The following is a 24,689-nucleotide window of genomic DNA, read 5'->3' on the forward strand; positions in this document are numbered from 1 at the left end:
ATGTGCAAGCTGAATTGTACTACAAATCCAACGAGCAATAGTCTGCTTAGAAGCAGGAGCACCCAGCTTGTTGGGTGCACACAGGATAAACAGCGAGTCAGATTTCCTGACTCCAGCCGTCCTGGAAACATATATTTTCAGGGCACTGACAACGTCTAGCAACTTGGAGGCCTCCAAGTCCCTAGTAGCCGCAGGCACCACCAATAGGTTGGTTCAGGTGAGACGCTGAAACCACCTTGGGGAGAAACTGAGGACGAGTCCTCAATTCCGCCCTGTCCGAATGGAAAATCAGATAAGGGCTTTTTCAGGATAAAGCCGCCAATTCTGACACGCGCCTGGCCCAGGCCAGGGCCAACAGCATGACCACTTTCCATGTGAGATATTTTAACTCCACAGATTTAAGTGGTTCAAACCAATGTGACTTTTGGAACCCAAAACTACATTGAGATCCCAAAGTGCCACTGGAGGCACAAAAGGAGGCTGTATATGCAGTACCCCTTTTACAAACGTCTGAACTTCAGGGACTGAAGCTAGTTCTTTTTGGAAGAAAATTGACAGGGCCGAAATTTGAACCTTAATGGACCCCAATTTCAGGCCCATAGACACTCCAGTTTGCAGGAAATGTAGGAATCGACCCAGTTGAATTTCCTCCGTCGGGCCTTACTGGCCTCGCACCACGCAACATATTTTCGCCAATTGCAGTGATAATGTTTTTGCGGTTACATCCTTCCTGGCTTTGATCAGGATAGGGATGACTTCATCCGGAATGCCTTTTTTCCTTCAGGATCCGGCGTTCAACCGCCATGCCGTCAAACGCAGCCGCGGTAAGTCTTGGAACAGACAGGGTCCTTGCTGGAGCAGGTCCCTTCTTAGAGGTAGAGGCCACGGATCCTCCGTGAGCATCTCTTGAAGTTCCGGTTACCAAGTCCTTCTTGGCCAATCCGGAACCACGAATATAGTGCTTACTCCTCTCCATCTTATCAATCTCAGTACCTTGGGTATGAGAGGCAGAGGAGGGAACACATACCCTGACTGGTACACCCACGGTGATACCAGAGCGTCTACAGCTTATTGCCTGAGGGTCCCTGGACCTGGCGCAATACCTGTCGGGTTTTTAATCATGTGGAAGACTTCTGGGTGAAGTCCCCACTCGCCCGGGTGGAGGTCGTGCTGAGGAAGTCTGCTTCCCAGTTGTCCACTCCCGGAATGAATACTGCTGACAGTGCTATCACATGATTTTCCGCCCAGCGAAGAATCCTTGCAGCTTCTGCCATTGCCCTCCTGCTTCTTGTGCCACCCTGTCTGTTTACGTGGGTGACTGCCGTGATGTTGTCCGAATGGATCAACACCGGCTGACCTTGAAGCAGAGGTCTTGCTAAGCTTAGAGCATTGTAAATGTCCCTTAGCTTCAGGATATTTATGTGAAGTGATGTCTCCAGGCTTGACCATAAGCCCTGGATATTCCTTCCCTGTGTGACTGCTCCCCAGCCTCGCAGGCTGGCATCAGTGGTCACCAGGACCCAGTCCTGAATGCCTAATCTGCGGCCCTCTAGAAGATGAGCACTCTGCAACCACCACAGGAGGGACACCCTTGTCCTTGGTGACAGGGTTATCCGCTGATGCATCTGAAGATGCGATCCGGACCATTTGTCCAGCAGGTCCCACTGGAAAGTTCTTGCGTGGAATCTGCCGAATGGGATTGCTTCGTAGGAAGCCACCATTTTACCCAGAACCCTTGTGCATTGATGCACTGAGACTTGGCTCGGTTTTAGGAGGTTCCTGACTAGCTCGGATAACTCCCTGACTTTCTCCTCCGGGAGAAACACCTTTTTCTGGACTGTGTCCAGTATCATCCCTAGGAACAGAAGACACGTCGTCGGAACCAGGTGCGATCTTGGAATATTGAGAATCCAATCGTGCTGCCGCAACACTACCTGAGATAGTGCTACACCGACCTCCAACTGTTCCCTGGATCTTACCCTTATCAGGGAATTGTCCAAGGAAGGGATAACTAAAATTCACTTCCTTCGAAGGAATATCATCATTTCAGCCATTACCTTGGTAAAGACCCGGGGTGCCGTGTACCATCCATACGGCAGCGTCTGAACTGATAGTGACAGTTCTGTACCATAAACCTGAGGTACCCTTGGTGAGAAGGGTAAATTTTGACATGAAGGTAAGCATCCTTGATGTCCCGAGACATCATGTAGTCCCCTTCTTCCAGGTTCGCAATCACTGCTCTGAGTGACTCAATCTTGAATTTGAACCTCTGTACGTAAGTGTTCAAAGATTTTAGATTTAGAATCGGTCTCACCGAGCCGTCCGGCTTCGGTACCACAACAGTGTGGAATAATACCCCGTTCCCTGTTGCAGGAGGGGTATCTTGATTATCACCTGCTGGGAATACAGCTTGTGAATGGCTTCCAAAACTGTCTCCCTGTCAGAAGGAGACATCGGTAAAGCCGACTTTAGGAAACGGCGAGGGGGAGACGTCTCGAATTCTAATTTGTACCCCTGAGATATCACCTGAAGGATCCAGGGGTCTACTTGCGAGTGAGCCCACTGCGCGCTGAAATTCATTGAGACGGGCCCCCCACCGTGCCTGATTCTGCTTGTAAAGCCCCAGCGTATACTGAGGGCTTGGCAGAGGCGGGAGAGGCTTTCTGTTCCTGGGAACTGGCTGATTTCTGCAGCCTTTTTCCTCTCCCTCTGTCACGGGGCAGAAATGAGGAACCTTTTGCCCGCTTGTCCACGAAAAGACTGCGCCTGATAATACGGCGTCTTCTCATGTTTAGAGGCGACCTGGGGTACAAACGTGGAATTCCCAGCTGTTGCCGTGGCCACGAGGTCTGAAAGACCGACCCCAAATAACTCCTCCCTTAATAAAGCAATACTTCCAAATGCCGTTTGGAATACGCATCACCTGACCACTGACGTGTCCATAACCCTCTACTGGTAGAAATGGACAACGCGCTTAGACTTGATGCCAGTCGGCAAATATTCCGCTGTGCATCACGCATATATAAAAATGCATCTTTTAAATGCTCTATAGGCAAAAATATACTGTCCCTATCTAGGGTATCAATATTTTCAGTCAGGGAATACGACCACGCCAACCCAGCACTGCACATCCAGGCTGAGGCGATTGCTGGTCGCAGTATAACACCAGTGTGTGTGTAAATACCTTTTAGGATACCCTCCTGCTTTCTATCAGCAGGATCCTTAAGGGCGGCCATCTCAGGCGAAGGTAGAGCCCTTACAAGCGTGTGAGCGCTTTATCCCCCCTAGGGGGTGTTTCCCAACGCACCTTAACCTCTGGCGGGAAAGGATATAATGCCAATAACATTTTAGAAATTATCCGTTGTTATCGGGGGAAACCCACGCATCATCACACACCTCATTTAATTTCTCAGATTCAGGAAAACTACAGGTAGTTTTTCCTCACCGAACATAATACCCCTTTTTTTGGTGGTACTCGTATTATCAGAAAATAAGATTTTACTTACCGATAAATCTATTTCTCGGAGTCCGTAGTGGATGCTGGGGTTCCTGAAAGGACCATGGGGGAATAGCGGCTCCGCAGGAGACAGGGCACAAAAAGTAAAGCTTTTTCCGATCAGGTGGTGTGCACTGGCTCCTCCCCCTATGACCCTCCTCCAGACTCCAGTTAGGTACTGTGCCCGGACGAGCGTACACAATAAGGGAGGATTTTGAATCCCGGGTAAGACTCATACCAGCCACACCAATCACACCGTACAACTTGTGATCTAAACCCAGTTAACAGTATGATAACAGCGGAGCCTCTGAAAGATGGCTTCCTTCAACAATAACCCGAATTAGTTAACAATAACTATGTACAATTTATGCAGATAATCCGCACTTGGGATGGGCGCCCAGCATCCACTACGGACTCCGAGAAATAGATTTATCGGTAAGTAAAATCTTATTTTCTCTATCGTCCTAGTGGATGCTGGGGTTCCTGAAAGGACCATGGGGATTATACCAAAGCTCCCAAACGGGCGGGAGAGTGCGGATGACTCTGCAGCACCGAATGAGAGAACTCCAGGTCCTCCTTAGCCAGAGTATCAAATTTGTAAAATTTTACAAACGTGTTCTCCCCTGACCACGTAGCTGCTCGGCAAAGTTGTAATGCCGAGACCCCTCGGGCAGCCGCCCAGGATGAGCCCACCTTCCTTGTGGAGTGGGCCTTTACAGATTTAGGCTGTGGCAGGCCTGCCACAGAATGTGCAAGTTGGATTGTGCTACAGATCCAACGAGCAATCGTCTGCTTAGACGCCGGAGCACCCATCTTGTTGGGTGCATACAATATAAACAACGAGTCAGATTTTCTGACTCCAGCTGTCCTTGCAATATATATTTTTAATGCTCTGACAACGTCCAGTAACTTGGAGTCCTCCAAGTCACTTGTCGCCGCAGGCACTACAATAGGCTGGTTCAGATGAAATGCTGACACCACCTTAGGGAGAAAATGCGGACGAGTCCGCAGTTCTGCCCTGTCCGAATGGAAAATCAGATATGGGCTTTTGTAAGATAAAGCTGCCAATTCTGACACTCTCCTGGCAGAAGCCAGGGCTATAAGCATGGTCACTTTCCATGTGAGATATTTCAAATCCACCTTTTTTAGTGGTTCAAACCAATGAGATTTTAGGAAATCCAAAACCACATTGAGATCCCACGGTGCCACTGGAGGCACCACAGGAGGCTGTATATGCAGCACTCCCTTAACAAAGGTCTGGACTTCAGGGACTGAAGCCAATTCTTTTTGAAAGAAAATCGACAGGGCCGAAATTTGAACCTTAATAGATCCCAATTTGAGACCCATTGACAATCCTGATTGCAGGAAATGTAGGAATCGACCCAGTTGAAATTCCTCCGTCGGAGCACTCCGATCTTCGCACCACGCAACATATTTTCGCCAAATTCGGTGATAATGTTGCACGGTTACTTCCTTCCTTGCTTTAATCAAAGTAGGAATTGACTTCTTCCGGCATGCCTTTTTCCTTTAGGATCCGGCGTTCAACCGCCATGCCGTCAAACGCAGCCGCGGTAAGTCTTGAAACAGACAGGGACCCTGCTGAAGCAAGTCCCTCCTTAGAGGTAGAGGCCACGGATCTTCCGTGATCATCTCTTGAAGTTCCGGGTACCAAGTCCTTCTTGGCCAATCCGGAACCACTAGTATCGTTCTTACGCCTCTTTGCCGTATAATTCTCAATACTTTTGGTATGAGAGGCAGAGGAGGAAACACATACACCGACTGGTACACCCAAGGCGTTACCAGCGCGTCCACAGCTATTGCCTGCGGATCTCTTGACCTGGCGCAATACCTGTCCAGTTTTTTGTTGAGGCGAGACGCCATCATGTCCACCATTGGTCTTTCCCAACGGGTTACCAGCATGTGGAAGACTTCTGGATGAAGTCCCCACTCTCCCGGGTGAAGATCGTGTCTGCTGAGGAAGTCTGCTTCCCAGTTGTCCACTCCCGGGATGAACACTGCTGACAGTGCTATCACATGATTCTCTGCCCAGCGAAGAATCCTTGCAGCTTCTGCCATTGCACTCCTGCTTCTTGTGCCGCCCTGTCTGTTCACATGGGCGACTGCCGTGATGTTGTCCGACTGGATCAACACCGGTTTTCCCTGAAGCAGAGGTTCTGCCTGGCTTAGAGCATTGTATATTGCTCTTAGTTCCAGAATGTTTATGTGAAGAGACGTTTCCAGGCTCGTCCATACTCCCTGGAAGTTTCTTCCTTGTGTGACTGCTCCCCAGCCTCTCAGGCTGGCGTCCGTGGTCACCAGGATCCAATCCTGTATGCCGAATCTGCGGCCCTCCAATAGATGAGCACTCTGCAACCACCACAGAAGAGACACCCTTGTCCTTGGAGACAGGGTTATCCGCAGGTGCATCTGAAGATGCGACCCTGACCATTTGTTCAACAGATCCCTTTGGAAAATTCTTGCGTGGAATCTGCCGAATGGAATTGCTTCGTAAGAAGCCACCATTTTTCCCAGGACTCTTGTGCATTGATGTACAGACACCTTTCCTGGTTTTAGGAGGTTCCTGACAAGCTCGGATAACTCCTTGGCTTTTTCCTCAGGGAGAAAAACCTTTTTCTGAACAGTGTCCAGAATCATCCCTAGGAACAGCAGACGAGTTGTCGGCATTAACTGGGATTTTGGAATATTCAGAATCCACCCGTGCTGTTTTAGCACTTCCTGAGACAGTGCTAATCCCATCTCTAGCTGTTCTCTGGACCTCGCCCTTATTAGGAGATCGTCCAAGTATGGGATAATTAATACGCCTTTTCTTCGAAGAAGAATCATCATCTCGGCCATTACCTTTGTAAAGATCCGAGGTGCCGTGGACAATCCGAACGGCAGCGTCTGAAACTGATAGTGACAGTTTTGTACAACGAACCTGAGGTACCCCTGGTGTGAGGGGTAAATTGGAACGTGGAGATACGCATCCTTGATGTCCAAGGATACCATAAAGTCCCCCTCTTCCAGGTTCGCTATCACTGCTCTGAGTGACTCCATTTTGAACTTGAACTTCTTTATGTACAGGTTCAAGGACTTCAGATTTAGAATAGGCCTTACCGAGCCATCCGGCTTCGGTACCACAAAAAGAGTGGAATAATACCCCTTCCCTTGTTGCAGAAGAGGTACCTTGACTATCACCTGCTGAGAGTACAGCTTGTGAATGGCTTCCAACACCGTCTCCCTTTCGGAGGGGGACGTTGGTAAAGCAGACTTCAGGAAACGGCGAGGTGGATCTGTCTCTAATTCCAACCTGTATCCCTGAGATATTATCTGCAGGATCCAGGGATCTACTTGCGAGTGAGCCCACTGCGCGCTGTAATTTTTGAGACGACCCCCCACGGTCCCCGAGTCCGCTTGAGAAGCCCCAGCGTCATGCTGAGGCTTTTGTAGAAGCCGGGGAGGGCTTCTGATCCTGGGAAGGAGCTGCGTGTTGCTGTCTCTTCCCTCGACCTTTGCCTCGTGGCAGATATGAATAGCCCTTTGCTCTCTTATTTTTAAAGGAACGAAAGGGCTGCGGTTGAAAGGTCGGTGCCTTTTTCTGTTGGGGAGTGACTTGAGGTAGAAAGGTGGATTTCCCGGCTGTAGCCGTGGCCACCAAATCTGATAGACCGACTCCAAATAACTCCTCCCCTTTATACGGCAAAACTTCCATATGCCGTTTTGAATCCGCATCGCCTGTCCACTGTCGCGTCCATAAAGCTCTTCTGGCCGAAATGGACATAGCACTTACCCGTGATGCCAGTGTGCATATATCCCTCTGTGCATCACGCATATAAAGAAATGCATCCTTTATTTGTTCTAACGACAGTAAAATATTGTCCCTGTCCAGGGTATCAATATTTTCAATCAGGGATTCTGACCAAACTACCCCCGCACTGCCCATCCAGGCAGTCGCTACAGCTGGTCGTAGTATAACACCTGCATGTGTGTATATACTTTTTTGGATATTTTCCATCCTCCTATCTGATGGATCTTTAAGTGCGGCCGTCTCAGGAGAGGGTAACGCCACTTGTTTAGATAAGCGTGTTAGCGCCTTGTCCACCCTAGGAGGTGTTTCCCAGCGCTCCCTAACCTCTGGCGGGAAAGGGTATAATGCCAATAATTTCTTTGAAATTATCAGCTTTTTATCAGGGGCAACCCACGCTTCATTACACACGTCATTTAGTTCTTCTGATTCAGGAAAAACTATAGGTAGTTTTTTCATACCCCACATAATACCCTGTTTAGTGGTACCTGTAGTATCAGCTAAATGTAACGCCTCCTTCATTGCCAAAATCATATAACGTGTGGCCCTACTGGAAAATACGGTTGATTCGTCACCGTCACCACTGGAGTCATCGCCTGTGTCTGGGTCTGTGTCGACCGACTGAGGCAAAGGGCGTTTCACAGCCCCTGACGGTGTTTGAGTCGCCTGGACAGGCACTAATTGATTGTCCGGCCGTCTCATGTCGTCAAACGACTGCTTTAGCGTGTTGACACTATCCCGTAGTTCCATAAATAAAGGCATCCATTCTGGTGTCGACTCCCTAGGGGGTGACATCCTCATATTTGGCAATTGCTCCGCCTCCACACCAATATCGTCCTCATACATGTCGACACACACGTACCGACACACAGCAGACACACAGGGAATGCTCCTAACGAAGACAGGACCCACTAGCCCTTTGGGGAGACAGAGGGAGAGTTTGCCAGCACACACCAAAAGCGCTATATATATATCAGGGATAGCCTTATAATAAGTGCTCCCTTATAGCTGCTTTGTTATATCAAAATATCGCCATAAATGTGCCCCCCCCTCTCTGTTTTACCCTGTTTCTGTAGTGCAGTGCAGGGGAGAGACTTGGGAGCCGTCCTGACCAGCGGAGCTGTGAGAGGAAATGGCGCCGTGTGCTGAGGAGATAGGCCCCGCCCCTTTTCCGGCGGGCTCGTCTCCCGCTATTTAGAAAAATTAGGCAGGGGTTAAATATCTCCATATAGCCTCTAGGGCTATATGTGAGGTATTTTTAGCCTTTATAGGTACTCATTTGCCTCCCAGGGCGCCCCCCTCCCAGCGCCCTGCACCCTCAGTGACTGCCGTGTGAAGTGTGCTGAGAGGAAAATGGCGCACAGCTGCAGTGCTGTGCGCTACCTTTAGAAGACTGCAGGAGTCTTCAGCCGCCGATTCTGGACCTCTTCTGATTTCAGCATCTGCAAGGGGGCCGGCGGCGTGGCTCCGGTGACCATCCAGGCTGTACCTGTGATCGTCCCTCTGGAGCTTGATGTCCAGTAGCCAAGAAACCAATCCATCCTGCACGCAGGTGAGTTGACTCCTTCTCCCCTCAGTCCCTCGCTGCAGTGATCCTGTTGCCAGCAGGAATCACTGTAAAATAAAAAACCTAGCTAAACTTTCTCTAAGCAGCTCTTTAGGAGAGCCACCTAGATTGCACCCTTCTCGGCCGGGCACAAAAATCTAACTGGAGTCTGGAGGAGGGTCATAGGGGGAGGAGCCAGTGCACACCACCTGATCGGAAAAAGCTTTACTTTTTGTGCCCTGTCTCCTGCGGAGCCGCTATTCCCCCATGGTCCTTTCAGGAACCCCAGCATCCACTAGGACGATAGAGAAATGTGTAAAACATTTTTCATTGCCTCAATCATGTAACGTGTGGCCCTACTGGAAGTCACATTCGTCTCTTCACCGTCGACACTGGAGTCAGTATCCGTGTCGGCGTCTATATCTGCCATCTGAGGTAACGGGCGCTTTAGAGCCCCTGACGGCCTATGAGACGTCTGGACAGGCACAAGCTGAGTAGCCGGCTGTCTCATGTCAACCACTGTCTTTTATACAGAGCTCTTCTGCCTTCTGGCTCTGTAAGGGGGCCGGCGGCGCGGCTCTGGGACCCATCCAAGCTGGGCCTGTGATCGTCCCTCTGGAGCTAATGTCCAGTAGCCTAAGAAGCCCAATCCACTCTGCACGCAGGTGAGTTCGCTTCTTCTCCCCTTAGTCCCTCGATGCAGTGAGCCTGTTGCCAGCAGGTCTCACTGAAAATAAAAAACCTAATCTAAAACTTTCACTAAGAAGCTCAGGAGAGCCCCTAGTGTGCACCCTTCTCGTTCGGGCACAGAGATCTAACTGAGGCTTGGAGGAGGGTCATAGGGGGAGGAGCCAGTGCACACCAGATAGTCCTAAAGCTTTCTTTAGATGTGCCCAGTCTCCTGCGGAGCCGCTATTCCCCATGGTCCTTACGGAGTCCCCAGCATCCACTTAGGACGTTAGAGAAATAGTAATACTATAAAAATAAAAGAAAGCTTAGGGCTGCTAAAAACCAGCAGCTCTCTGACCATGGTCCGGCTCCTCCAAACAAAAAACTGATTTTGCCTGAGCCAGGAGGTGGGTATATATGGACAGGCTCGTTGCATGCTGGGAGGCCGTAAAGCTTTGACTGATTGGTGCAAATCCGCTGTCGCTTCATCATATCCCAATGTTATCCTGTGGATAACCAGTGGACCTAATAAAGTGGAAAGGTATTATGAGAGCACTTCTAATATAACGAAATAAATGAAAAGAATTTAGTATTTCAGATCAAAATTTACTAAGCAATCATTTAAATTTTTAGAGAAAAATTGTTATCAAGTCAGCACACAATTACCACCAATGAGTATAAGACCTTAGTCAGTGTTTTCATATTCCTTCCCTCTTCAATACAATAAACACCCAACAGAGCTCTGCAACCTTCTTTTTTTAAATGTTTGCTATATATTAGGCCCAACTGGGCGATACACTGAATTGGTCTCCTCAGAAACCATAATGCCTCTTTACACTATTTTATACAAATGACATGAGATTAGTTCTTTTATGATGTAGGAAAACAAAAACAAAAAAGACATATTCAAAACTCTATTTCATCGAGTTTTCTGCGGCAATACACTGTGTGAATGGAGGATCTCATCCCCTAAGGAAACCATGTAACAAAAATAGAAAACCTGCCATATTAATCTCTTCAGATCTCACAAGTGAAAATCAATAGTGCTACAGAGAAGCCAATGTGATTACAGAAATATATAATAATTTAGATGGATGAACCCAACATGTGTTCCAGTCTATTGTCCCAGGTGCTTGTGTGAACAAATGTACTAAATAGGAATCAAGGATCAATGCATGTAGAATCCTTGTGGGACATAACGTGCATATGTATAACTGCAGCCGAATGAGAGGATTGTACCTTTCTAGACATATGTTGGAAGTGCTGTTCTGTAGTATGGATTAATGTCTGGTCTAAATCAACCATGAGGACAAGCTTCATGTTTCGGTGCAGTCTATGTTGGTCCTCACGTCCCAGCTGTTCAGCTTGCTGCAAGAAAAATGGAAAGACACTTCTGTTAAAAAAACAAAAAAAAGCTATGTTTTCCAAACAGGAAAAATGGCACAATATATTGTCCTCAGTTGATAAACCAAGACCATAATCCAGTGGTTCCCAAACTATTTGAAATCACGGCTCCCTGGAGTATCAGAATTTTTTTCATGGCACCCCTATGCCAAATTTTTCTTATTGAGAAATTTAAAAAGGAATATTAAATTAAGTAAATTGTGTTTATATGTTATCCTTAGGTTCAATTGTGTGGTGAGGGACAGGATTTGCTTCTGTTTGTACACATATTTTTATGATTGACAGCCACCAGCAGTGGTTTTGCCTATTACATTGACCATAAATAATTTGAATTGGTCCTGGACCACCAATCCAAGGCACCCCTGCAAGTGTCCTGAGTAGGGTTGCCAATCCCGGGATTGGCGGGATCCCGGTATTTAGACCAAAAATTGTCCGGGATTCAATCCCGCAACTGGAAGCTCCAATCCCGGGGATTTCAGGATCAGGCGGTCCTTTGGTTTTTTGTTTTTTTAATGCTCCCTCCTCCCGGCTCCCCCTGTGCAGCATGTTGTGAAGTTAGAGGTCACGCTGTGCAGCCATCTGCCTGCCAACCACCGCACGGACTGGAAGAAGTTAGGGTACCATGGAATAGTGAGTTATGTGTGCAGGGTGGGGCGGAGCGAGGGGGACACACCGGAAACAAACCAATCTCGGGATTGAACATTTTTCAATCCCGATACCGGGGATTGAAATAATGGCCTGGGATTGGCCACCCTAATCCTAAATGCCAGGGTGCAATGGCACACATTTTGAGAACCACTGCCATAGTCGATTTAAATCAGCGTTTTTCAACCACAAGCGGCTGTCAGATGTGCCTCCGCCGCCCGCCCACCAGAGATTCCTGCCACCCCAATGCCAGCTGCAGCAGTCACTGCTTTTGGGCTTGGGCAGCGAAAGACTCTTCCATGGCCCGTCCCGTGACCTACTGTATGGTGACGCTGCGTGACTCATAGGTTATGCACGCCACGTGATGTCTCCTTCCAACCCGCCTGCCCACCCAGTGATGCTCCATGGTGCTCTGCTCCAATGCTGGAAGGCAATGCTCCGTGCTGCTCCTCACTGCTCCGATGGTGACAGGGAAACTTGAGCTTTACACTGAGGTTGGAGCCAGTGTTTTTTTAAATTTAATTGATTGCTGTGAGGGGACAGTTTGTGGAATTACTGTGGGGGGTGGGGGTACAATGTGGGGACAAGTGTGTGGCATGACAGTGTGGTATGACAGTGTGGGGGACAGTGTGTGGCATAGCAATTACTATGTTTTATTTCTGCGAGTGCCAATGCGTTTTATTACAGTGGGGGTAAATGTATTTGTTTTATCACTGGGGGGGCAATGTGTTTTGTGATAGTTGATATATGTTATTATACATTTATATTACTGTATATTTGTTTAAAAAAACTGACGGCATGCCTTGGCAATTTTAAAATGTTTTTGTAGTGTGCCATGAGTTTAGAAAAGTTGAAAATCCCTGATTTAAATTAATGACAAAAGTGAAATACTACAGGGGGTTTGGCTGAAGAAATAGGAAAGCACCTCAGAAATACCTGTGTGATGTTTAAAAGAGGAAAGAATAAATAAGTAATGATACTTTTTGACTTTGTTATGCAGTATATTCAAAGGATGTTCATTAAGGAGCTGTATGATATACATTTAATAGATGTAGTGTTAGTGAAGCTCCTGATGGGACTTCAAAGACCAAAAACTTAAATAATCTGAGTTACTGTTTCACAACTAGCACTGTTCTTGTGTACAAACCCGCCAGCCCACACTATACATTGCTGCAGTTGGTCTCCCTCTTTACATGGCAGCCTGAGTAACGAAAGACAGCATAGAGCAGGGGTTCTCAGCCTAAGCTCTCAAGTTTTCCCAACAGGTCATGTTGGGGGATTTCAGTCTGTGAAAGCAGGTGAGATAATTATTGACCCAGCAAAACAGACTAACTGACATGTTCATGATTAAATAAATCATCAAAACCTCTGGCATATAGTAATGCTCCTCGATTGGCTCCCACTGCAGCCAATTATGGGACATAGCACAGGTGGACTGAGGTGACCCGGAATATGGCAGGTCCAATATACTATTCTCGTATAGTCCTGTAAAACCCTCATCTCATGTTGGCACTCTCAAGTGACATACCTGACATTAGTAAAGGGGTAAGCATTTTGAGCAGCGTCAGGATGTACCTGGACCTACTTAGGGGTATATTCAATAACAGTCGGAAGCTGCCATCTTGTCGGAAAGACGGCAGCTTCCGACAGTTTTAGGTCGGAAGGGGTACCGACCTATTCATTAGGGCCCCATTTTTTCTGACAAGTCTGGAAACTTCAGCCTCGATCAGCATGCATTGTCGGAAGCGGGGCCAAACCCGATAGGTTTTAGCCCCGTTTCCGACAATCTCAATCCGACTTTAAAAAAAATAAGAATTTACTTACCGATAATTCTATTTCTCGTAGTCCGTAGTGGATGCTGGGGACTCCGTAAGGACCATGGGGAATAGCGGCTCCGCAGGAGACTGGGCACAAAAGTAAAAGCTTTTAGGTCACCTGGTGTGCACTGGCTCCTCCCCCTATGACCCTCCTCCAAGCCTCAGTTAGGATACTGTGCCCGGACGAGCGTACACAATAAGGAAGGATTTTGAATCCCGGGTAAGACTCATACCAGCCACACCAATCACACCATATAACTTGTGATCTAAACCCAGTTAACAGCATGATAACAGAGGAGCCTCTAGAAAAGATGGCTCACTACAGCAATAACACGATTTTTTGGTAACAATAACTATGTACCAGTATTGCAGACAATCCGCACTTGGGATGGGCGCCCAGCATCCACTACGGACTACGAGAAATAGAATTATCGGTAAGTAAATTTTTATTTTCTCTGACGTCCTAGTGGATGCTGGGGACTCCGTAAGGACCATGGGGATTATACCAAAGCTCCCAAACGGGCGGGAGAGTGCGGATGACTCTGCAGCACCAAATGAGAGAACTCCAGGTCCTCCTCAGCCAGGGTATCAAATTTGTAGAATTTTACAAACGTATTTGCTCCTGACCAAGTAGCTGCTCGGCAAAGTTGTAAAGCCGAGACCCCTCGGGCAGCCGCCCAAGATGAGCCCACCTTCCTTGTGGAATGGGCTTTTACAGATTTTGGCTGTGGCAGGCCTGCCACAGAATGTGCAAGCTGAATTGTACTACAAATCCAACGAGCAATAGTCTGCTTAGAAACAGGAGCACCCAGGTTGTTGGGTGCATACAGAATAAACAATGAGTCAGATTTTCTGACTCCAGCCGTCCTGGAAACCTATATTTCCAGGGCCCTGACAACGTCTAGCAACTTGGAGTCCTCCAAGTCCCTAGTAGTCGCAGGCACCACAATAGGTTGATTCAGGTGAAACGCTGAAAACCACCTTAGGGAGAAACTGAGGACGAGTCCTCAATTCCGCCCTGTCCGAATGGAAAATCAGATGAGGGCTTTTACAGGATAAAGCCGCCAATTCTGACACGCACCTGGCCCAGGCCAGGGCCAACAGCATGACCACTTTCCATGTGAGATATTTTAACTCCACATATTTAAGTGGTTCAAACCAATGTGACTTTTGGAACCCAAAACTACATTGAGATCCCAAGGTGCCACTGGAGGCACAAAAGGAGGCTGTATATACAGTACCCCTTTTACAAACGTCTGAACTACAGGGACTGAAGCTAGTTCTTTTTGGAAGAAAATTGACAGGGCCGAAATTTGAACCTTAATGGACCCCAATTTCAGGCCCATAGACACTCCTGTTTGCAGGAAATGTAGGAATCGACCTAGTTGAAAATTCCTCCGTCGGGGCCTTACTGGCCTAGCACCACGCAACATATTTTCGCCAAATGCGGTGATAATGTTTTGCGGTTATATCCTTCCTGGCTTTGATCAGGATAGGAATGACTTCATCCGGAATGCCTTTCTCCTTCAGGATCCGGAGTTCAACCGCCATGCCGTCAAACGCAGCCGCGGTAAGTCTTGGAACAGACAGGGTTCTTGCTGGAGCAGGTCCCTTCTTAGAGGTAGAGGGCACGGATCCTCCGTGAGCATCTCTTGAAGTTCCGGTTACCAAGTCCTTCTTGGCCAATCCGGAGCCACGAATATAGTGCTTACTCCTCTCCATCTTATGATTCTCAGAACCTTGGGTATGAGAGGCAGAGGAGGGAACACATACACTGACTGGTACACCCACTGTGTTACCAGAGCGTCTACAGCTATTGCCTGAGGGTCCCTTGACCTGGCGCAATACTTGTCGAGTTTTATAAACATGTGGAAGACTTCTGGGTGAAGTCCCCACTCTCCCGGGTGGAGGTCGTGTCTGCTGAGGAAGTCTGCTTCCCAGTTGTCCACTCCCGGAATGAATACTGCTGACAGTGCTATCACATGATTTTCCGCCCAGCGAAGAATCCTTGCAGCTTCTGCCATTGCCCTCCTGCTTCTTGTGTCACTCTGTCTGTTTACGTGGGTGACTGCCGTGATGTTGTCCGAATGGATCAACTCCGGGTGACCTTGAAGCAGAGGTCTTGCTGAGCTTAGAGCATTGTAAATGGCCCTTAGCTTCAGGATATTTATGTGAAGTGATGTCTCCAGGCTTGACCATAAGCTCTGGAAATCCCTTCCCTGTGTGACTGCTCCCCAGCCTCGCAGGCTGGCATCCGTGGTCACCAGGACCCAGTCCTGAATGTCGAATCTGCGGCCCTCTAGAAGATGAGCACTCTGCAACCACCACAGGAGAGACACCCTTGTGCTTGGTGACAGGGTTTTCCGCTGATGCATCTGAAGATGCGACCCGGACCATTTGTCCAGTAGGTCCCACTGGAAAGTTCTTGCGTGGAATCTGCCGAATGGGATTGCTTCGTAGGAAGCCACCATTTTTCCCAGAACCCTTTCATTGATGTACTGAGACTTGGCTCGGTTATAGGAGGTTCCCGACTAGCTCGGATAACTCCCTGACTTTCTCCTCCGGGAGAAACACCTTTTTCTGGACTGTGTCCAGGATCATCCCTAGGAACAGAAGACGAGTCGTCGGAATCAGCTGCGATTTTGGAATATTGAGAATCCAATCGTGCTGCCGCAACACTACCTGAGATAGTGCTACACCAACCTCCAACTGTTCCCTGGATCTTACCCTTATCAGGGAATCGTCCAAGTAAGGGATAATAAGAATTTACTTACCGATAATTCTATTTCTCGGAGTCCGTAGTGGATGCTGGGGTTCCTGAAAGGACCATGGGGAATAGCGGCTCCGCAGGAGACAGGGCACAAAAAGTAAAGCTTTCCGATCAGGTGGTGTGCACTGGCTCCTCCCCCTATGACCCTCCTCCAAGCCTCAGTTAGGTACTGTGCCCGGACGAGCGTACACAATAAGGGAGGAATTTTGAATCCCGGGTAAGACTCATACCAGCCACACCAATCACACCGTACAACTTGTGATCTAAACCCAGTTAACAGTAGGATAACAGAGGAGCCTCTGAAAGATGGCTCCCTACAACAATAACCCGAATTAGTTAACAATAACTATGTACAATTATTGCAGATAATCCGCACTTGGGATGGGCGCCCAGCATCCACTACGGACTCCGAGAAATAGAATTATCGGTAAGTAAATTCTTATTTTCTCTATCGTCCTAGTGGATGCTGGGGTTCCTGAAAGGACCATGGGGATTATACCAAAGCTCCCAAACGGGCGGGAGAGTGCGGATGACTCTGCAGCACCGAATGAGAGAACTCCAGGTCCTCCTTAGCCAGAGTATCAAATTTGTAAAATTTTACAAACGTGTTCTCCCCTGACCACGTAGCTGCTCGGCAAAGTTGTAATGCCGAGACCCCTTGGGCAGCCGCCCAAGATGAGCCCACCTTCTTTGTGGAGTGGGCCTTTACAGATTTAGGCTGTGGCAGGCCTGCCACAGAATGTGCAAGTTGGATTGTGCTACAGATCCAACGAGCCATCGTCTGCTTAGACGCAGGAGCACCCATCTTGTTGGGTGCATACAATATAAACAACGAGTCAGATTTTCTGACTCCAGCTGTCCTTGCAATATATATTTTCAATGCTCTGACAACGTCCAGTAACTTGGAGTCCACCAAGTCACTTGTAGCCGCAGGCACTACAATAGGCTGGTTCAGATGAAATGCTGACACCACCTTAGGGAGAAAATGCGGACGAGTCCGCAGTTCCGCCCTGTCCGAATGGAAAATCAGATATGGGCTTTTGTAAGATAAAGCTGCCAGTTCTGACACTCTCCTGGCCGAAGCCAGGGCTAGTAGCATGGTCACTTTCCATGTGAGATATTTCAAATCCACATTTTTTAGTGGTTCAAACCAATGAGATTTTAGAAAGTCCAAAACCACATTGAGATCCCACGGTGCCACTGGAGGCACCACAGGAGGCTGTATATGCAGCACTCCCTTAACAAAAGTCTGGACTTCAGGGACTGAAGCCAATTCTTTCTGGAAGAAAATCGACAGGGCCGAAATTTGAACCTTAATAGATCCCAATTTGAGACCCATAGACAATCCTGATTGCAGGAAATGTAGGAATCGACCCAGTTGAAATTCCTCCGTCGGAGCACTCCGATCCTCGCACCACGCAACATATTTTCGCCAAATGCGGTGATAATGTTGCACGGTTACTTCCTTCCTTGCTTTAATCAAAGTAGGAATGACTTCTTCCGGCATGCCTTTTTCCTTTAGGATCCGGCGTTCAACCGCCATGCCGTCAAACGCAGCCGCGGTAAGTCTTGAAACAGACAGGGACCCTGCTGAAGCAAGTCCCTCCTTAGAGGTAGAGGCCACGGATCTTCCGTGATCATCTCTTGAAGTTCCGGGTACCAAGTCCTTCTTGGCCAATCCGGAACCACTAGTATCGTTCTTACGCCTCTTTGCCGTATAATTCTCAATACTTTTGGTATGAGAGGCAGAGGAGGAAACACATACACCGACTGGTACACCCAAGGCGTTACCAGCGCGTCCACAGCTATTGCCTGCGGATCTCTTGACCTGGCGCAATACCTGTCCAGTTTTTTGTTGAGGCGAGACGCCATCATGTCCACCATTGGTCTTTCCCAACGGGTTACCAGCATGTGGAAGACTTCTGGATGAAGTCCCCACTCTCCCGGGTGAAGGTCGTGTCTGCTGAGGAAGTCTGCTTCCCAGTTGTCCACTCCCGGGATGAACACTGCTGACAGTGCTATCACATGATTCTCTGCCCAGCGAAGAATCCTTGCAGCTTCTGCCATTGCACTCCTGCTTCTTGTGCCGCCCTGTCTGTTCACATGGGCGACTGCCGTGATGTTGTCCGACTGGATCAACACCGGTTTTCCCTGAAGCAGAGGTTCTGCCTGGCTTAGAGCATTGTAGATTGCTCTTAGTTCCAGAATGTTTATGTGAAGAGACGTTTCCAGGCTCGTCCACACTCCCTGGAAGTTTCTTCCTTGTGTGACTGCTCCCCAGCCTCTCAGGCTGGCGTCCGTGGTCACCAGGATCCAATCCTGTATGCCGAATCTGCGGCCCTCCAATAGATGAGCACTCTGCAACCACCACAGAAGAGATACCCTTGTCCTTGGAGACAGGGTTATCCGCTGGTGCATCTGAAGATGCGACCCTGACCATTTGTCCAACAGATCCCTCTGGAAAATTCTTGCGTGGAATCTGCCGAATGGAATTGCTTCGTAAGAAGCCACCATTTTTCCCAGGACTCTTGTGCATTGATGTACAGACACCTTTCCTGGTTTTAGGAGGTTCCTGACAAGCTCGGATAACTCCTTGGCTTTTTCCTCCGGGAGAAAAACCTTTTTCTGAACCGTGTCCAGAATCATCCCTAGGAACAGCAGACGAGTTGTCGGCATTAACTGGGATTTTGGAATATTCAGAATCCACCCGTGCTGTTTTAGCACTTCTTGAGACAGTGCTAATCCCATCTCTAGCTGTTCTCTGGACCTTGCCCTTATCAGGAGATCGTCCAAGTATGGGATAATTAATACGCCTTTTCTTCGAAGAAGAATCATCATCTCGGCCATTACCTTTGTAAAGACCCGAGGTGCCGTGGACAATCCGAACGGCAGCGTCTGAAACTGATAGTGACAGTTTTGTACGACGAACCTGAGGTACCCCTGGTGTGAGGGGTAAATTGGAACGTGGAGGTACGCATCCTTGATGTCCAAGGATACCATAAAGTCCCCTTCTTCCAGGTTCGCTATCACTGCTCTGAGTGACTCCATCTTGAACTTGAACTTCTTTATGTACAGGTTCAAGGACTTCAGATTTAGAATAGGTCTTACCGAGCCATCCGGCTTTGGTACCACAAATAGAGTGGAATAATACCCCTTTCCTTGTTGTAGAAGAGGTACCTTGACTATCACCTGCTGAGAGTACAGCTTGTGAATGGCTTCCAAGACCGTCTCCCTTTCGGAGGGGGACGTTGGTAAAGCAGACTCCAGGAAACGGCGAGGTGGATCTGTCTCTAGTTCCAACCTGTATCCCTGAGATATTATCTGCAGGATCCAGGGATCTACCTGCGAGTGAGCCCACTGCGCGCTGAAATTCTTGAGACGACCGCCCACCGCCCCCGAGTCCGCTTGAGAAGCCCCAGCGTCATGCTGAGGCTTTTGTAGAAGCGGGGGAGGGCTTCTGTTCCTGGGAAGGAGCTGCCTGTTGCTGTCTCTTCCCCCTTCCTCTGCCTCATGGCAGATATGAATATCCCTTTGCTCTCTTGTTTTTAAAGGAACGAAAGGGCTGCGGTTGAAAAGTCGGTGTCTTTTTCTGTTGGGGAGTAACTTGAGGTAAAAAGGTGGATTTCCCGGCTGTAGCCGTGGCCACCAAATCTGATAGACCGACTCCAAATAACTCCTCCCCTTTATACGGCAAAACTTCCATATGCCGTTTTGAGTCCGCATCGCCTGACCACTGTCGCGTCCATAAATTTCTTCTGGCCGAAATGGACATAGCACTTACCCGTGATGCCAGTGTGCAGATATCCCTCTGTGCATCACGCATATAAAGAAATGCATCCTTTATTTGCTCTAAAGACAGTAAAACATTGTCCCTATCCAGGGTATCAATATTTTCAATCAGGGACTCTGACCAAGCTACTCCAGCACTGCACATCCAGGCTGTCGCTATAGCTGGTCGTAGTATAACACCTGTATGTGTGTATATACTTTTTTGGATATTTTCCATCCTCCTATCTGCTGGATCTTTAAGTGCGGCCGTCTCAGGAGAGGGTAACGCCACTTGTTTAGATAAGCGTGTGAGCGCCTTGTCCACCCTAGGAGGTGTTTCCCAGCGCGCCCTAACCTCTGGCGGGAAAGGGTATAAAGCCAATAACTTCTTTGAAATTAGCATCTTTTTATCGGGGGCAACCCACGCTTCATCACACACCTCATTTAGTTCTTCTGATTCAGGAAAAACTATAGGTAGTTTTTTCACACCCCACATAATACCCTGTTTAGTGGTACCTGTAGTATCAGCTAAATGTAACGCCTCCTTCATTGCCAAAATCATATAACGTGTGGCCCTACTGGAAAATACGGTTGATTCGTCACCGTCGCCACTGGAATCAGTGCCTGTGTCTGGGTCTGTGTCGACCGACTGAGGCAAAGGGCGTTTTACAGCCCCTGACGGTGTTTGAGGCGCCTGGACAGGCACTAATTGATTGTCCGGCCGTCTCATGTCGTCAAACGACTGCTTTAGCGTGTTGACACTATCCCGTAATTCCAAAAATAAAGGCATCCATTCTGGTGTCGACCCCCTAGGAGGTGACATCCCCATATTTGGCAATTGCTCCGCCTCCACACCAATATCGTCCTCATACATGTCGACACACACGTACCGACACACAGCAGACACACAGGGAATGCTCTTAACGAAGACAGGACCCCACTAGCCCTTTGGGGAGACAGAGGGAGAGTTTGCCAGCACACACCAAAGCGCTATATATGACAGGGATAGCCTTATAATAAGTGCTCCCTGTATAGCTGCTTTTATAATATAATTTTTGCCACTATTTAGCCCCCCCTCTCTTGTTTTACCCTGTTTCTGTAGTGCAGTGCAGGGGAGAGACCTGGGAGCCGTCCTGACCAGCGGAGCTGTGTAAGGAAAATGGCGCTGTGTGCTGAGGAGATAGGCCCCGCCCCTTTTTCGGCGGGCTCGTCTCCCGCTCTTTAGTGGATTCTGGCAGGGGTTAAATATCTCCATATAGCCCCCGGAGGCTATATGTGAGGTATTTTTTAGCCAAATAGGTTTTCATTTGCCTCCCAGGGCGCTCCCCTCCCAGCGCCCTGCACCCTCAGTGACTGCCGTGTGAAGTGTGCTGAGAGGAAAATGGCGCACAGCTGCAGTGCTGTGCGCTACCTTTAGAAGACTGAGGAGTCTTCTGCCGCCGATTCTGGACCTCTTCTTGTTTCAGCATCTGCAAGGGGGCCGGCGGCGAGGCTCCGGTGACCATCCAGGCTGTACCTGTGATCGTCCCTCTGGAGCTGATGTCCAGTAGCCAAGAAGCCAATCCATCCTGCACGCAGGTGAGTTCACTTCTTCTCCCCTAAGTCCCTCGTTGCAGTGATCCTGTTGCCAGCAGGACTCACTGTAAAATAAAAAACCTAAGCTAAACTTTTCTAAGCAGCTCTTTAGGAGAGCCACCTAGATTGCACCCTTCTCGGCCGGGCACAAAAATCTAACTGAGGCTTGGAGGAGGGTCATAGGGGGAGGAGCCAGTGCACACCACCTGATCGGAAAGCTTTACTTTTTGTGCCCTGTCTCCTGCGGAGCCGCTATTCCCCATGGTCCTTTCAGGAACCCCAGCATCCACTAGGACGATAGAGAAAACTAAAATTCCCTTCCTTCGAAGGAGTATCATCATTTCGGCCATTACCTTGGTAAAGACCCGGGGTGCCGTGGACCATCCATACGGCAGCGTCTGAAACTGATAGTGACAGTTCTGTTCCACAAACCTGAGGTACCCTTGGTGAGAAGGGTAAATTGGGACATGAAGGTAAGCATCCTTGATGTCCCGAGACATCATGTAGTCCCCTTCTTCCAGGTTCGCAATCACTGCTCTGAGTGACTCAATATTGAATTTGAACCTCCGTATGTAAGTGTTCAAGATTTTAGATTTAGAATCGTCTCACCGAGCCGTCCGGCTTCGGTACCACAACAGTGTGGAATAATACCCCGTTCCCTGTTGCAGGAGGGGTACCTTGATTATCACCTGCTGGGAATACAGCTTGTGAATGGCTTCCAAAACTGCCTCCCTGTCAGAGGGAGACATCGGTAAAGCCGACTTTAGGAAACGGCGAGGGGGAGACTTCTCGAATTCCAATTTGTACCCCTGAGATATCACCTGAAGGATCCAGGGGTCTACTTGCGAGTGAGCCCACTGCGCGCTGAAATTCATTGAGACGGGCCCCCACCGTGCCTGATTCTGCTTGTAAAGCCCCAGCGTCATACTGAGGGCTTGGCAGAGGCGGGAGAGGGCTTCTGTTCCTGGGAACTGGCTGTTTTCTGCAGCCTTTTTCCTCTCCCTCTGTCACGGGGCAGAAATGAGGAACCTTTTGTCCGCTTGCCCACGAAAGGACTGCGCCTGATAATACGGCGTCTTCTTATGTTGAGAGGCGACCTGGGGTACAAACGTGGATTTCCCAGCTGTTGCCGTGGCAACCAGGTCTGAAAGACCGACCCCAAATAACTCCTCCCCTTAATAAGGTAATACTTCCAAATGCCGTTTGGAATCCGCATCACCTGACCACTGTCGTGTCCATAACCCTCTACTGGCAGAAATGGACAACGCACTTAGACTTGATGCCAGTCGGCAAATATTCCGCTGTGCATCACGCATATATAGAAATGCATCTTTAAAATGCTCTATAGGCAATAATATACTGTCCCTATCTAGGGTATCAATATTTTCAGTCAGGGAATCCGACCACGCCAACCCAGCACTGCACATCCAGGCTGAGGCGATTGCTGGTCGCAGTATAACACCAGTATGTGTGTAAATACATTTTAGGATACCCTCCTGCTTTCTATCAGCAGGATCCTTAAGGGCGGCCATCTCAGGAGAGGGTAGAGCCCTTGTTCTTACAAGCGTGTGAGCGCTCTATCCACCCTAGGGGGTGTTTCCCAACACACCCTAACCTCTGGCGGGAAGGATATAATGCCAATAACATTTTAGAAATTATCAGTTGTTATCGGGAGAAACCCACGCATCATCACACACCTCATTTAATTTCTCAGATTCAGGAAAACTACAGGTAGTTTTTCCTCACCGAACATAATACCCCTTTTTGGTGGTACTCGTATTATCAGAAATGTGTAAAACATTTTTCATTGCCTCAATCATGTAACGTGTGGCCCTACTGGAAGTCACATTTGTCTCTTCACCGTCGACACTGGAGTCAGTATCCGTGTCGGCGTCTATATCTGCCATCTGAGGTAACGGGCGCTTTAGAGCCCCTGACGGCCTATGAGACGTCTGGACAGGCACAAGCTGAGTAGCCGGCTGTCTCATGTCAACCACTGTCTTTTATACAGAGCTGACACTGTCACGTAATTCCTTCCAACAGTTCATCCACTCATGTGTCGACCCCCTAGGGGGTGACATCACTATTACAGGCAATCTGCTCCGTCTCCACATCATTTTTCTCCTCATACATGTCGACACAAACGTACCGACACACAGCACACACACAGGGAATGCTCTGATAGAGGACAGGACCCCACTAGCCCTTTGGGGAGACAGAGGGAGAGTTTGCCAGCACACACCAGAGCGCTATATATATACAGGGATAACCTTATATAAGTGTTTTTCCCCTTATAGCTGCTGTATTATTTAATACTGCGCGTAATTAGTGCCCCCCTCTCTTTTTTAACCCTTTCTGTAGTGTAGTGACTGCAGGGGAGAGCCAGGGAGCTTCCCTCCAACGGAGCTGTGAGGGAAAATGGCGCCAGTGTGCTGAGGAGATAGGCTCCGCCCCCTTCTCGGCGGCCTTTCTCCCGCTTTAAGGAAAAACTGGCAGGGGTTAAATGCATCCATATAGCCCAGGAGCTATATGTGATGTATTTTTAGCCATCTAAGGTGTTTTTATTGCGTCTCAGGGCGCCCCCCCCCCCCAGCGCCCTGCACCCTCAGTGACCGGAGTGTGAAGTGTGCTGAGAGCAATGGCGCACAGCTGCGGTGCTGTGCGCTACCTTATTGAAGACAGGACGTCTTCTGCCGCCGATTTCCCGGACCTCTTCTGTCTTCTGGCTCTGTAAGGGGGCCGGCGTCGCGGCTCTGGGACCCATCCATGGCTGGGCCTGTGATCGTCCCTCTGGAGCTAATGTCCAGTAGCCTAAGAAGCCCAATCCACTCTGCACGCAGGTGAGTTCGCTTCTTCTCCCCTTAGTCCCTCAATGCAGTGAGCCTGTTGCCAGCAGGACTCACTGAAAATAAAAAACCTAAACTTAAACTTTTCACTAAGCAGCTCAGGAGAGCCACCTAGTGTGCACCCTTCTCGTTCGGGCACAAAAATCTAACTGAGGCTTGGAGGAGGGTCATAGGGGGAGGAGCCAGTGCACACCAGGTGACCTAAAAGCTTTTACTTTTGTGCCCAGTCTCCTGCGGAGCCGCTATTCCCCATGGTCCTTACGGAGTCCCCAGCATCCATTAGGACGTCAGAGAAAGCCGGATTGAGATGAGGGAGCTGAGAACAGGAGACTGAGGGAGCAGCGGGAA

The 24,689-nt window shown here is 48.8% G+C and overlaps 1 protein-coding gene across 1 annotated transcript in view; it reads right to left on the reverse strand.

The window, feature by feature from the left end:
• The window catches only part of CTDP1 (CTD phosphatase subunit 1), a 469,717-nt gene that overhangs the window by 287,002 nt on the left and 158,026 nt on the right, over nucleotides 1–24,689 (reverse strand). The window contains exon 4 of the mRNA XM_063923302.1: nucleotides 10,756–10,884. Within this exon, the coding sequence (XP_063779372.1) occupies nucleotides 10,756–10,884 (129 nt within the window). The remainder of the gene's footprint in view (nucleotides 1–10,755; nucleotides 10,885–24,689) is intronic.

Source organism: Pseudophryne corroboree, chromosome 5 (assembly GCF_028390025.1).
Source record: "Pseudophryne corroboree isolate aPseCor3 chromosome 5, aPseCor3.hap2, whole genome shotgun sequence".
Lineage (NCBI taxonomy): Eukaryota > Metazoa > Chordata > Amphibia > Anura > Myobatrachidae > Pseudophryne > Pseudophryne corroboree.